The 14,375-nt window shown below is 41.8% G+C and overlaps 1 protein-coding gene across 3 annotated transcripts in view; it reads right to left on the bottom strand.

The window, feature by feature from the left end:
- The window catches only part of LOC126184600 (nicotinamidase), a 313,135-nt gene that overhangs the window by 129,478 nt on the left and 169,282 nt on the right, over positions 1-14,375 (bottom strand). For all 3 annotated transcript variants that reach the window (XM_049927043.1, XM_049927044.1, XM_049927045.1), the window contains 2 exons: positions 14,012-14,116; positions 13,798-13,932 (listed from right to left, as the gene is read on the bottom strand). In XM_049927043.1, the coding sequence (XP_049783000.1) occupies positions 13,798-13,932; positions 14,012-14,116 (240 nt within the window). The remainder of the gene's footprint in view (positions 1-13,797; positions 13,933-14,011; positions 14,117-14,375) is intronic.

Genomic DNA, 14,375 nt, shown 5'->3' with positions numbered 1-14,375 from the left:
GAAATTTGCTAATGAATTTCCTGGTCATGAACTGATATCAAGTACTTCAATCCCAAGGGTACGATGTGCCGATTGCTGTGCAACTGATGTGACTGTACAGTGACTATTGTGCACACTACGAATTGTTTGTTTGCATACACAAATGATGGAAACTTCACTTTCATTTAATGATATCATATTTTGATGCACATTTTAAGCTGTTATTACTACTTCTTATAATTGTGATATGTCAAATGCCAATGTTTATGTCATTTACATATTTTATTAAATTGACACAGGAATGTAAGCGCACTTCTGCTTACAAAGTTGCAGATGACATTTTAGCTTATGGAACATTACTTTCATTTTACAATGTATAATGATTCTCAATGCACATTTTAAGCTTAATGTTTGTTATTAGTAATGGCATACGAACATACAGGACTGGAACACGTTTCCTGTTTATTTTAGATAGCATCAGGCTATCACGGATTCCAAAATATTGGTGGTTGATAACATTATGTATTGATTCAGATTTCATGTCCTAGGTAACCACCTGGCATTCTGTGAGTCATTTTTTGGACTATGTATAACTGTTACAACCTCCAACAGAGGGTACACTATGTTGACATACTATACATTATGGGATATTTCTTCCTTTCAATTCTTCATTGTAAATAAAATTTATTTTTGTTGTGTAATTAATAAGTTGTTCTACACTCCTGGAAATTGAAATAAGAACACCGTGAATTCATTGTCCCAGGAAGGGGAAACTTTATTGACACATTCCTGGGGTCAGATACATCACATGATCACACTGACAGAACCACAGGCACATAGACATAGGCAACAGAGCATGCACAATGTCGGCACTAGTACAGTGTATATCCACCTTTCGCAGCAATGCAGGCTGCTATTCTCCCATGGAGATGATCGTAGAGATGCTGGATGTAGTCCTGTGGAACGGCTTGCCATGCCATTTCCACCTGGCGCCTCAGTTGGACCAGCGTTCGTGCTGGACGTGCAGACCGCGTGAGACGACGCTTCATCCAGTCCCAAACATGCTCAATGAGGAACAGATCCGGAGATCTTGCTGGCCAGGGTAGTTGACTTACACCTTCTAGAGCACGTTGGGTGGCACGGGATACATGCGGACGTGCATTGTCCTGTTGGAACAGCAAGTTCCCTTGCCGGTCTAGGAATGGTAGAATGATGGGTTCGATGACGGTTTGGATGTACCGTGCACTATTCAGTGTCCCCTCGACGATCACCAGTGGTGTACGGCCAGTGTAGGAGATCGCTCCCCACACCATGATGCCGGATGTTGGCCCTGTGTGCCTCGGTCGTATGCATTCCTGATTGTGGCGCTCACCTGCACGGCGCCAAACACGCATATGTCCATCATTGGCACCAAGGCAGAAGCGACTCTCATCGCTGAAGACGACACGTCTCCGTTCGTCCCTCCATTCACGCCTGTCGCGACACCACTGGAGGCGGGCTGCACAATGTTGGGGCGTGAGCGGAAGACGGCCTAACGGTGTGCGGGACCATAGCCCAGCTTCATGGAGACGGTTGCGAATGGTCCTCGCCGATACCCCAGGAGCAACAGTGTCCCTAATTTGCTGGGAAGTGGCGGTGCAGTCCCCTACGGCACTGCGTAGGATCCTACGGTCTTGGCGTGCATCAGTGCGTCGCTGCGGTCCGGTCCCAGGTCGACGGGCACGTGCACCTTCCGCCGACCACTGGCGACAACATCGATGTACTGTGGAGACCTCACGCCCCACATGTTGAGCAATTCGGCGGTACGTCCACCCGGCCTCCCGCATGCCCACTATACGCCCTTGCTCAAAGTCCGTCAACTGCACATACGGTTCATGTCCACGCTGTCGCGGCATGCTACCAGTGTTAAAGACTGCGATGGAGCTCCGTATGCCACGGCAAACTGGCTGACACTGACGGCGGCGGTGCACAAATGCTGCGCAGCTAGCGCCATTCGACGGCCAACACCGCGGTTCCTGGTGTGTCCGCTGTGCCGTGCGTGTGATCATTGCTTGTACAGCCCTCTCGCAGTGTCCGGAGCAAGTATGGTGGGTCTGACACACAGGTGTCAATGTGTTCTTTTTTTCCATTTCCAGGAGTGTATATTTATGTTTTTTGCTATTACACCTGCAATAATTAAGAACCTTCAACATCGCAGCAAATCAGCAATTGCTGTTTAATATATTAAAAAACTAAAAACCCGCCTCGATTGCAAAAAAAGCACTAGTGTTAAGTTTTAACCCAGGTTTCGGCGTAGATAACTACACCTTCTTCAGAACAACAATAAAACCCACAAGCGCCTAAGAAGACCTTTGTCAATGATTAAAAGAACACCATGGCTATACATTTATAAACGAAAAAGAAATGGGAAACACAAACAGTACATATGTACAAAGTCAAAACAACTACTTAACTTAATGGTGTACGCTCCACCTCCCACTGGCCTATGTTCGATGGGCCATGACCCACCATAAACTGCAGCTACAAACGGTCGCTCAATTACGAGCCTGACCCGCTATCTATGCACATGTGCAAGACAAGGGAAGTTACTTGAATGCGCATGCACATATGAATACGAGAAAGTTTATACATGGCTCAGGGTTAAATAGCCCATATATTCCCAACCGTGGATCAACGTATATCAAAAAATGAAATGGATAGAACAAGAGACGAGCTAAATAGGAGATGAAACCTAAAAATAACCGCACGCGGTTGCTTATGCTAATAAAGAAACTTGTGTATGAAGCTATGACAACAGGAGGAACTCTTAAAAACTATACCTAAAGCCAGTAGTTAGCATGGGGGGGAGGAGCTGAGGGGACGTAATCGAAAGACGTTGTGGTAATAAAGATATAGGGATAAAACGTGAGGTGTTCAACGGGCAAAAATTACCTTCATCGTAAAAGGAAAATGAGGATAAAAAGAAAGAAGATGAACAGCTTGACCAACCACGCTCGCCAATCAGCATGCACATGTGATAATCCCCAGATCATCAGACTTACAAGTATGAAGAGCAAAGTAAAGGTGCGAAACATTCAAAAAATTTCTTAGTAGGAGTTGGTCATTGAGGATATTGTCTTTAACATGTTGCAGATGCTTAAAGATCTGCATTTCTTCCAAAACATCCAGTTTTATGCCCTTAACCTCGGCATGAACTAACTCGATATTAACTGGAGGGCACGGCGCATGAGCCGTCTGAACAAGGTGTTCCGCATAAGTAGAGCCCTTAGTACCGTCACCGCTTCTAGTAGGAATATGCTCTTTATACCTGAGACCCAGAGCTCTCCCCGTTTGCCCGATGTAAAATTTTGGACAATCCCCGCATGTAATTTTATATACTCCTGATTGGGAAAGTTTATCACTCTTACTCTGCAAGGAGTGAATTAAATTCCTAGGTAAACTATTATTAGTAGAATAGGTGACTAATACTGATTGGCGAGCGCGGTTGGTCAAGCTGTTCATCATCTTTCTTTTTATCCTAATTTTCCTTTTACAATGAAGGTAATTTTAGCCCATTGAACAGCTCACGTTTTATCCCTATATCTTTATCACCACGACATCTTTAGATTGCGTCCCCTCAGCCCCCCCTCCCCCCAGGCTAACTACTGGCTTTAGGTACAGTTTTTAAGAGTTCCTCTTGTTGTCATAGGTAGTTTCATACACAAGTTTCTTTATTAGCATAAGCAACCACATGCGGTTATTTTTAGGTTTCATCTCCTATTAGCTCATCTCTTGTTCTATCCATTTCATTTTTTGATATATGTTGATCCATGGTTGGGAATATATGGGCGATTTAGCCCCGACTCATGTATAAACTTTCTTGTATTCATATGCGCATGCACGTTCAAATAACTTCCCTTGTCTTGCGCATGTGCATAGATAGCGGGTCAGGCTCGTAAGTGAGCGACCATTTGTAGCTGCAGTTTATGGTGGGTCATGGACCATCGAACATAGGCCGGTGTGAGGCGGAGCGTACACCATTAAGTTAAGTAGTGGTTTTGACTTTGTACATATGTACTGTTTCTGTTTTCCTTTTCTTTTTCATTTATAAATGTCATAGCCATGGTGTTCTTTTAATCAGTGACAAAGGTCTTCTTAGGCACTTTTGGGTTTTATTGTTGTTCTGAAGAAGGTGTAGTTATCTATGCGGAAACCTGGGTTAACACTTAACACTAGGTGCTATTTTCGCAATCAAGGCCGGTTTTTAGTTTTTTAATATGTAATAATTACATTTCATTGCAATCTTATTATGAAATCATGTCATATTCTGTAATCCCTGTCTGTTAATGACATTATGCAGGACAGTGGACAGGGTCTCCATTCTTAAATTAGTTTATACCTATATCTTGTTCTCTGAAACTTTCTATTACTCTTTTCACAGGGTTTTAATAGTCTGTAGATGACTGTACCACAATCGAAACAAGTCACCTGATAAATTGTTTTTAACAACTTAAATTTGATCCTAGACTGTTAATAACAATTTTAATTTTAATTCTGATCATTGTTGTCCCAGGAACAATGTTCCAAAATATGCTCAAGAGTCAGTTAACATGAAAATTTTCTAGGTGTCGTATCGTATCATATTGTAAACCACTATCATTGGAGAAACAAAGATTTTGGCAATGGTTCAGTGGCCTTCTTCTCACTGTACCAGCAGACCCCGAAGGAGGCCACTGGAACTATGACCAAAACGTTAATTTCATCAATGATAATATTTACAATAAGACACAGTACCCAGAAAACTTTTTTGTTAACCTCTGCTCTTTCTACAAGATACTGTTACTGTGCAATTGCAACTACCTGCACCATATCTCCCAAATCAAACACCTTGGCCTTTTCTGACCTTTCCTGATATGTCAGCTCCTCTGGCCTCTCTCCCACCATCCGACAAAACCCAGAACCTAAAGAAAGTCAAAACGCTACTGTCAAAATATTCACCAAAAAACCTCAATTATATAAACTCTTCAGTCCTACTCAAGGACATCACCTTCAAGCACCAAACCCAAGTTAATCATGCTGACTTGTCAAAGACCTATTGCCCTTCTCCTACACCTACAGAAGAAACACTTTTTTCCATTACCCAAAGCCACACAAAACCCAATATTGTAATTTGCCTCTCCCAGTTCACATCACCACCCAACTGTGATTACAGGGTGTCTACAGATTTTCAGAGGTTCTAATTAATGACCTTTAGTTACATTCGCGATCCTTTAAAAATATGCATGGTACAATGAGGAAAACACTCTTTCTTATGAACCTGCAAGCTGGATGCAATCAAAGTTGAATATAATAATCATCATATAACACTTAAATAGTATGTCAGTACGAATAATGTCTGTATGACTTGTAGTATACCATTCATCAGCTGCTATAAAAACATTAAACTCTCACATAGGATGGGGTACGACTTTCCTTACATCAATATAACAATTTCGAAGGTTCAAAAACTTCAGCTGCTTCTTTTGCCTTTTCTATGATCAATTTTTTTTATATTTCTGAGCTCTTTTATTTCTTGAACTACTGTTCTTTTAAGATACTCCTCCAGCAACACATGTGATGGCAGCACTGTCTTGGGCAGAACTACTATTTATATGTCATTTCCACTAGGTGTATACACCACACAGCTCAACGAAGCCACACCTCCAAATTTCTCCATCTTCACCTGTCGCTCAAGGTTGCAAACCACAGTGGCAGAGGCTCTGCTAACATGACTTGGACAGATGGACACAGGGTCTCCTACAATAACAAAGACTTATAGAGTTCTGGTGAATCTATACATACAACATTTTTGGTGGTAGCGCTAACCTCCTACTCCCTTCTACAACCGCACATGACTAACATACAAAACAAAGTTCATGATCGCATACTCATTTTCATTACCTTTTCATTACTTTCATGACCACATGTTCATTTTCATTACTTTTTCATAAGTTTCATGACCTGTAAACACCCTGGATCATCTCCTTCTCCCATCCAACCATCCCTGGTTAATTCTCATGGATTCCTTACCTCCAACATCAACTCAATGATTCCAGGTACCTTCCCAGGAGCAGATACTTCGGAGGAAAGAACAGCTATTTGATACCTCAAAGCAGACCCTAATTTAATCACTTGCACAAAGAGACTCCACCATGGTGTTGACAAATCGAAGTGATTACCTGACGGAAGGCATCTGTCAACTGTCCGACTTCTCCACCAACATATTCTGCCATAACACAGCCTCAACACCTTCCCTCCCATCCACTTCATCTGGTCCTCCTCAGCCCAACGTGCCACCTTCCTGGATACTGAACACTACCTCTCTGATGACTTCATCGCTATCTGTCAGTATGACGACACTACACCTGCAGTTAAGACAGCAGTCGTTCCTTCTACACCAAAAAAATGCTCCCACTTAATCTGATCATCCACAGATGTCACATCTGCAGTGGTGAGAAATCTCTTTTCAATGATAGTGAATGTCTTTTTAACGCCTTCAGAGACAGGTACTTCCCCCAAACTTAGTCCACAGTCATATTACCCATGTTATATTCTCACATGCCACTAAGCTTCTAACAAACCCCAACAAAAATCTGCAAAGAAGCATTTGCCTCATCACCCAGTATCATTCCAGACAAGATCAACTGAAAGACATCCTCCACCAGGCTTCTACCCACAATCCTTCCATCCCCCCCCCCCCCCCCCCAAAAAAACTGGCATTCTACCACCCACTGAATCTACACAGTTTCCTGGTTCATACTTATACCACACCTAATCCAACCCCTGTGAAAGACCAAGAAGCTGTCCAATACACCCAACCTGCACATTCTATTCCAGACCTATCACATGCTTATCCTGTCCTGTCTGAAGCAGAGCCACCTGTGAGAACAGACATATCACATGCAACTTTTCTGCGCTTTCAGCACACCTGACTGCTGAAAAATGATGAGCTAGTCTTACAGTATGTTGATAATTTTTACTTTTGGACCATATAATTACAACTGAATGAAACACAATAGTCCAACTAATAGCTTCTGGCAGTTGTTCTACATGTTGAACTTTCATTTCATTTTTGACACTGTCCTCCTCCTTACAACTGCCATATTAAATTTTGTTTTACAGGTTTGGCAGCACTAGGAACTGAACACTTGTTTTAATGTTATGTTTTGGTTGGTGTTGCCAAATATCAAATGTTATTGCTAAGGATCAAACGTTATTGCTAACTTCTGAACGTCTTTTTGTGGTATCTGTGATCAGTTTGTGTGCGTGTATGTGTATGTGTGTGTGAAATGGTATTTGCTTTCATATGATTAGGCGACAGCATATATAGCCTTTTTATTTATTTATCTAATTTGTGTGTGTGTGTGTGTTTCAGCAGAGAGAGAGAGAGAGAATATGTATTTCTTTTAATGTGGCTGCATGTTCACGTGGAATCATTTTTATCTTGTAATTCCTTTTATTAAGTCTAGTAGATAGTCTGCACTGATATGTATTTGCTCATTCATCATCACATTTGTTCTCGGCAATGGTTTTCTGGCTATGGTAGTTTTCCTGCATCTGTATTAGGTATTTGCCATGGTTGTTTATTTGCATTACTTTCATATCTTGTTCCATATTTGTAGGATGGTGGTTGTGATGTTTTAAGTACTCTGCAAATGTGGAACAGTTCGTTTTATACTTCCAATACCTGATGTGTTCTTTGAATCGTGTTTTAAAATTCCTGCTTGTCATGCCTATATATATTGCGTCACAGCTTTGACATTCAAGTGTGTACATTCCTGATCCCTGTAATTAGACGGTCCAAAAGTAAAAATTATACCTTAATATTATACACAACTGAGGATGACGGGACTACAAATGTTTATGATTGGCTGGCCTATTTGGGCATCCATTAACGTTATCAGTACTCTGACATGTACATGCTAGGTACTATGGTGGCGGAATGGGGCCTTGTTGTGGAGACTCAGTTGTTGCTGCATCATCATTGGGTTCACATTTCACTTCATGATGTGTCCTCAATATGTCAATTACAGGAACCCATGCCTTGCTAAGACAGAATTCACTGTCTACATTTATTAGGTCTGCTCAAGGAAGATGTCTACCATTTCTTGATGAACACATTTGCAGAAAGTAAAGTACCTCTGATTTTTCATAGTATACACCATAGCAAGGTTTTGATCACTGATCTGCAACAGTTTGCTTGGAGTGTTGGCAGAGTTCCGTGTGATGTTTATGCTCATGACACTTCCTCTCAACTGTGTGTAATGTCTCGCAATTGTATGTTTTGCCACATACTCCTAGTATGTGGAGCCCCATATTGTCTTTCACATATCCTAATAAAGCCAAAGTCTAGGGAGGCAGGCAGCACACACACTGGTGTTATCGTGTCTTATGATCTTGATGATTATGATCATATTGGCAGCATACAGAACATCTGCTGTGGCCTTGAGAGTATCCTGTTCATACTGGTTTTGCACTGCTGCTGTTTGCTGTGAAATATGTTTTATGCTGGTTGTTATAACCATTTTAGCTCTGCTGCTAAGCTCTCTTTGTCAGAGATAGCTTTTATTTTATGAACTTACTCCTTCACGTGTGTGTGTGTGTGTGTGTGTGTGTGTAGTTCTTCAGTATGCACTGAGTCCTAGCTTGCCATAGCCATTTCATATTCTAAGACCATCTAGGAGTGGGAGAGTTCCATCTTGTTCCACCTCTATGGTCAACTGTATAGTGAGTGAAATGGACTTAGATGATGCAGAAACTCATTTAAAGCTTCCTATCAATGTCAAACCATGATAAATGTGTCATCCACACAGTTAAAGTTTTCCGTATACAGAAATGTTACTACATGTGAGGGAGCATTCCATGTCCATACAGTTCAGTTCATAGTAGTTATCCATGAATTAAAAAAATCTGAGATGTGCATGAAGTCAAATAGTCTACGTCAACTAGGTTGCATATTTCCCATAGATGAATTTTGCAGACTCTTCAAGTGGCCCTCTGATGTAGAGACAGCAGACAAAGCTCACCATTAGGTGACCCTATTCACGTTAGCATTTTTTGACATTTATGCTTACCAGTGCTGTTAGATGGTTAGCCACATTATATGTTGGCATACTAGTGTTGTTTAGAATAGCTCTCAGTGGTATGTCCAAATGTGTGTTTTTGGCACACCATACCACTCATGTTAGTCCAGAGAGTGCAATGGCCATTGCCAAGCTAGATATAAACAGTTCTGTTGATACCACCTGACAACACATAAATCAAATATTTTCCCTTATGAGCAATAGACTGGCTTGTCCCATGACGCTGGTGAACTATTTTAGTGAATGGTGAGGGATTAATGCTGTCTCATAGGCAGAGAGAGACAGTATTAGATGAAACTACACTAGCAAACCGTCCCTAACCATGAGTGTCTGACAGAAAACCATCAATAAACATATAGCAACCACAGCAAACTGTGTTTAACCTAACATACATAATGCATGATGAAGTTATGTTAGTGCTTAATAAGGGGCTAGCCTTCACCCCTACATTAACTTCATTCCCAATTGTAGATATCACAACACTTGTGCAGACATAAACACCATTCACTCACAGATACAGTGGAAGAAATACACCAAGAAATGTGCTGCACAGTCACTAGTCCCGTCACCAAAGGTAAACACTTCAAGGTTGAAAAATATGGCTGTCCAACAGCTACAGAGAGACCCAAATACAGTCATCTCATGAACTGGCAAAGGCAACACAATGGTGGCAATGCTACCAAAGGAAGCAGCCTTTCAACTACAGTAGCGGACTTAAACACTGAAGACCTCATGGAAAACATACAGGAACTGACCATTCTAAAACCTTCATGTTACAACAGTTATTTGTCTTACACACTGATCATGTGGTATCATGGGTGAGAAACAGCAAGTTTCTGTGACATCTGAACCACTCCACCAAATCACGCAATTCACTGTGGAGATGAAACGAGGTGGCACCCTCTCCCATTTCTGGATGTTCTAGCAAGATGAGAAACTGATGGTGCCCTGAACTACAGTGTGCACAAAAAACTTCTACACTTTGATTTTTATTTACATGAATCCAATTGATACCACCACTCACAGTGTGAAGAAGACTAACTTAAACCCAGTGCTTGATGTGTGATGGAACGCGCAGATTTTGAGATGTGATACGACAGAACTTTATTTTTTACTAATTTAAGTGATGAATTCACACTTTTAAAATGCTCTGAAAAGTGTTAAAATAACGCTTTAAGAAGTCTAAATTTCAAAAGGTCACAGTACCAGAACTTCTTTAAAAAAAAAAAAAATCAAGCATTACTTAAACTCTAAGAGCAAGAGCCATGTCCAGAGAAGACAGATTATCACCAGCACATGAATGCAATACCACATTCAAAAGAAATGGTTATAACGTGCAGTGTGTGCTCTGTCCACATCCCTGACCTTGATTCTCTCAGGATCTTTGAAATACTATATGGACCTTCACAAACCATGGATCTGCTGCATCTACTCACCATGTGACAAAGTGCACATTGATAAGACCATATACAATGCACACGCTATCGAGTGGAAATACTATAGGCATAAATGTCGCACACAACTCGACCAATCCACAACACTGGCTCTTGCAGAGCACTGTTTAAAAACTGGCCAGTCCATACATTTAGGGGGAAAAAGCTGCTCTAACAATCTTCTTGTTTCTGAGTCTGGGTGCATTGAGAAGTGATTTAAAGACAGCAGATTCTGTCTTAACAAGGCACGGGATCTTGGGCTTGACATACCGAGGGCACATCATGAAGCGGAATGTAAACCTAGCAACAGCGCAACAGTAGTTGTGCTTCCAGAGCATGGTCTCATTACCCCACAAAGAAGGCCACTGCTTGGGTACTGTAGAGGACCTTCCTTATGTAATGTGTTTGCCACAACCTCTGAAGCTGTAGCAGCCAATAGCAGGACTGGACTATGATACACACAAATAATATAGCCACCACTCTCATTTAGTCTCCATATTGTTGAGTGGTGGGATATTAGATCATTAATGGGAAGACTTGAATGGAAAGGAGCTTCAAGTAGTGTCAGGGGGAAACAGAGTGTAGTAGACTCATACTTTAATTGGAAAGTTAAAAATATCATAGTGAAAATTTATCAAATTGTTAATGGCTCTTCCACAATCACGCAAAAAAAAAAATAACATAATCAATAACCTTTTGTAGTTAAATTAATCTTCTGTAGTAAACAGAGAGATAAGACCCACTCAGATAGCCGAGTGCATTAAAGTGCCCGCTTCCGTGACACAGCGACGTGTGTCAGCCCTGGAATGAATCTGCCTGGCAGATTAACCACAGCGGCTGGTATGTCGGCCAACCTGGATGTGGTTTTTATCCAGTTTCCCCAGATCCAACATAGTAAATATCCCATTGGTACCCTTGTCCCTCCTAAAATACACACTATGCAAACATGTAGAAAACGTTTTCACATTTAACCAAGAGATTTACTCTAGATGTAGACAGATGAGGTACACAGTTTCCATCCTGGGGGAAGTTGGTGTCATCAGGAAAAGCATCTGGCCATCACCCACCACTAACATTTCCAAAAGCAATCTAACATGCTGTAGGGACCAGAAAAAAGCGAAGAAGAAGAAGAAGTAAACAGTGAAATATCATTGACCATTTCCGAGATTGATAAAACCTAAGTGGTGGTTCAGTGCCAGATATTCCCTTCAGTAACAAGGGTACAGGAATTATTCATCCTCAGAATATGGCCTGTCACAGGACGAGATATGACAGGACAGAATTCCTTATCTCCTGTGCACCAATATCCTGGATTAATTTAAAACTTCTCCACATGTGACTTATAAATGAGGGCACAGGGCAATGTTAATCACACAACACTTCATTCACACAGGTATGTGGAGGGCAATGCCGAACAATCTTCACTATGTCCTCAGCGAATGAACAACATGGGAGTTCTTAGAATATCATTGTACTAATTAAATACATGGTCCCACGCCACGAGAGGGACACGACAAACACAGTTCTTTTATTCAGAGCACCAGCGTGAACTTTTGAAAACACGATTCTTGTAGTGGCCGTTTTCACAGCAGCTGTAAGTAAATTGCAGTTGTTTCAAAGAAAATGCCTTTTATGCTCACTACACATCAAAATTTTTACTTTTATTTATGCACCCAGATGCATTTTGCCTTTTTTACAATGCATCTTCAGTGGGTGTCCTGAAATATTACATGATTTGTCCATTTTTACACATAGGTTATGGTTTCACATCTAGGTTATAGGTTTTGCCATAACTTTTGAAAAGTTTAGCACTCGATCTGTGTTTATTCTTGCAAGTAAAATAGTCACAATTATGACACAGATCATCATAAAAAGAGCTCACCCAGAAGGATAGGGAGTATTGCGATCATTGTTGGCAGGCATGAAGATGGTACCACACATATGAAATGATTACACTCTCAACTTTTAAAGGACCAACATTTATTGTGCTACACAGAGAGAGAGAGAGAGAGAGAGAGAGAGACCATGTGATGCAGCTGGCCATGGCAGAGTATCCACAACTGCAAGGCACACTTCACACTTCAGAGGAGGCAGTGGTACGAGGATTAGTGTAGTCCTGTTTAAATGAGGCATGGTTATGGCCATAGATATTCATGAATGGCAGGGCAGGACCTACTCCACGTACCATGTGGCTGTCCTGGAGACTGTCAGGAACACAAAGAGTGAACTGGTACCACAGGCTATTACTCCCCATACCAGGCTGCAGCAGTACGAGGATTAGCGTGGTACTGTTTAAATGAGGCATGATTATGGCCATGGACATTCATGAATGGCAGGGCAGGACCTACTCCACGTACCATGTGGCTGTCCTGGAGACTGTCAGGAACACAAACAGTGAACTGGTACCACAGGCTATTACTCCCCACACCAGGCTGGCAGAACATAGGAGGGGAGAGCTGAAACCACTCCTTGTGGTGTTCTCCCTTGTGCCTCCAGGCACACACCCAGTGGTCACCGCCCCCGAGGCAGAAGTGGGTGTTGTCACTAAAGATGACCCATTGCTAGTCTGCAGCAGACCACATCTATAACTGACAACAGGCGACTTGAGCATGATGCTGCATGGCTCTGAGTGGCACGTATTGTAACAACTGCACGTGGTTAGGCTTGTGTCATGCAACTGCCTGCCAATGGAACTAGCACACACAGGATGATGTTAGACGGCAGTACAGCCTATTGGATGGCCTTTATCATTGCCACTGGATCTGTTGGAGTGTGGTGGACAATCCTCCAGTCCTCCCTCCTTATGGTGCATGTCGGACATTCAGATCAAACACGTTGTGTGCGCGTGCCTTCCTGCATGCATTGCTGCTAACAACAAGCAATGGTGGTCTCCGTACAATTGGTGTGGCACACAATATTAACTCTGGGACTGCCGAGCCTCCCGCAACCCCACAATGCAGTGCTTCTTATACTCGTCTAGCTTGGCAACTCGCTGTTGAATGTGTCGCCTAGCCAAAGTGCATGTGCAGGTGATGCTACCCATTGTCACACTGGCCAGTATAGCCGTTCGGGGCCCTAAAATATCAACTGGTGAGCATGACGCCATGGTTCCACCCACACTCCCTGAGTGCATGGCTGACCATGCAAAAGCAATCATTGGCATAGCTGATGGTGAACAACATACAACCTAGTTTGCATTGGACTGTTCGGGCTCTTCTGGGTGCAGCTCTTTTTATGGAGATCAGTGTATTATACTACAGAATTAAAAGACTGCTCATACTTACAGGACTTGATGGATGAACCTTCCTCTGGCTCAAGTTATCAATGAAAGAAACATGATCACTTGGATGCCAATCCAAGGAATAAAACACAGCGTCAAACTTGACTGTATCCAGCAACTTATTTATTGGTTCGATAACCTGCAAATCAAATGAAATCACCACCACTGCTTTTACAATGTGTAGCTCTATTGCGTATAAGTTTACGTAGAAGAATTACCTCGGCTCCATTCTGCTTGGCTGAGCAGTGACTAATGTTCAAAGACCCCGAAATAAAGTCGTTTTGGACATCAACAATCAAAAACACACTCACAGGGCGAACAATCTGTGCAAAATTATTGAAAAACAATTGTTACATCAATGGTACAGTTGCAGTCATTCTTACATCCTTAAGCACAAGTGTACAAACAGGACAAAAAAATCTAATTGCCTTAAAATATTTTCCAATGGAAGTATTGAGTGTTGGACAGAATACTGAGTGTATTGTTTCTTTACATTATTTATTTTGGACTTTTCATCTACATCTACAATTATACTCCAAATAGCATCATATCTTAGACAGCATAGCACAGAGTATAACCAAC

This window comes from Schistocerca cancellata, chromosome 4, assembly GCF_023864275.1.
Source record: "Schistocerca cancellata isolate TAMUIC-IGC-003103 chromosome 4, iqSchCanc2.1, whole genome shotgun sequence".
In the NCBI taxonomy this organism is placed as follows: Eukaryota; Metazoa; Arthropoda; class Insecta; order Orthoptera; family Acrididae; genus Schistocerca; species Schistocerca cancellata.
The sequence above is the reverse complement of the archived record's forward strand: the minus strand, read 5'-3'. Positions and strand labels throughout refer to the sequence as shown.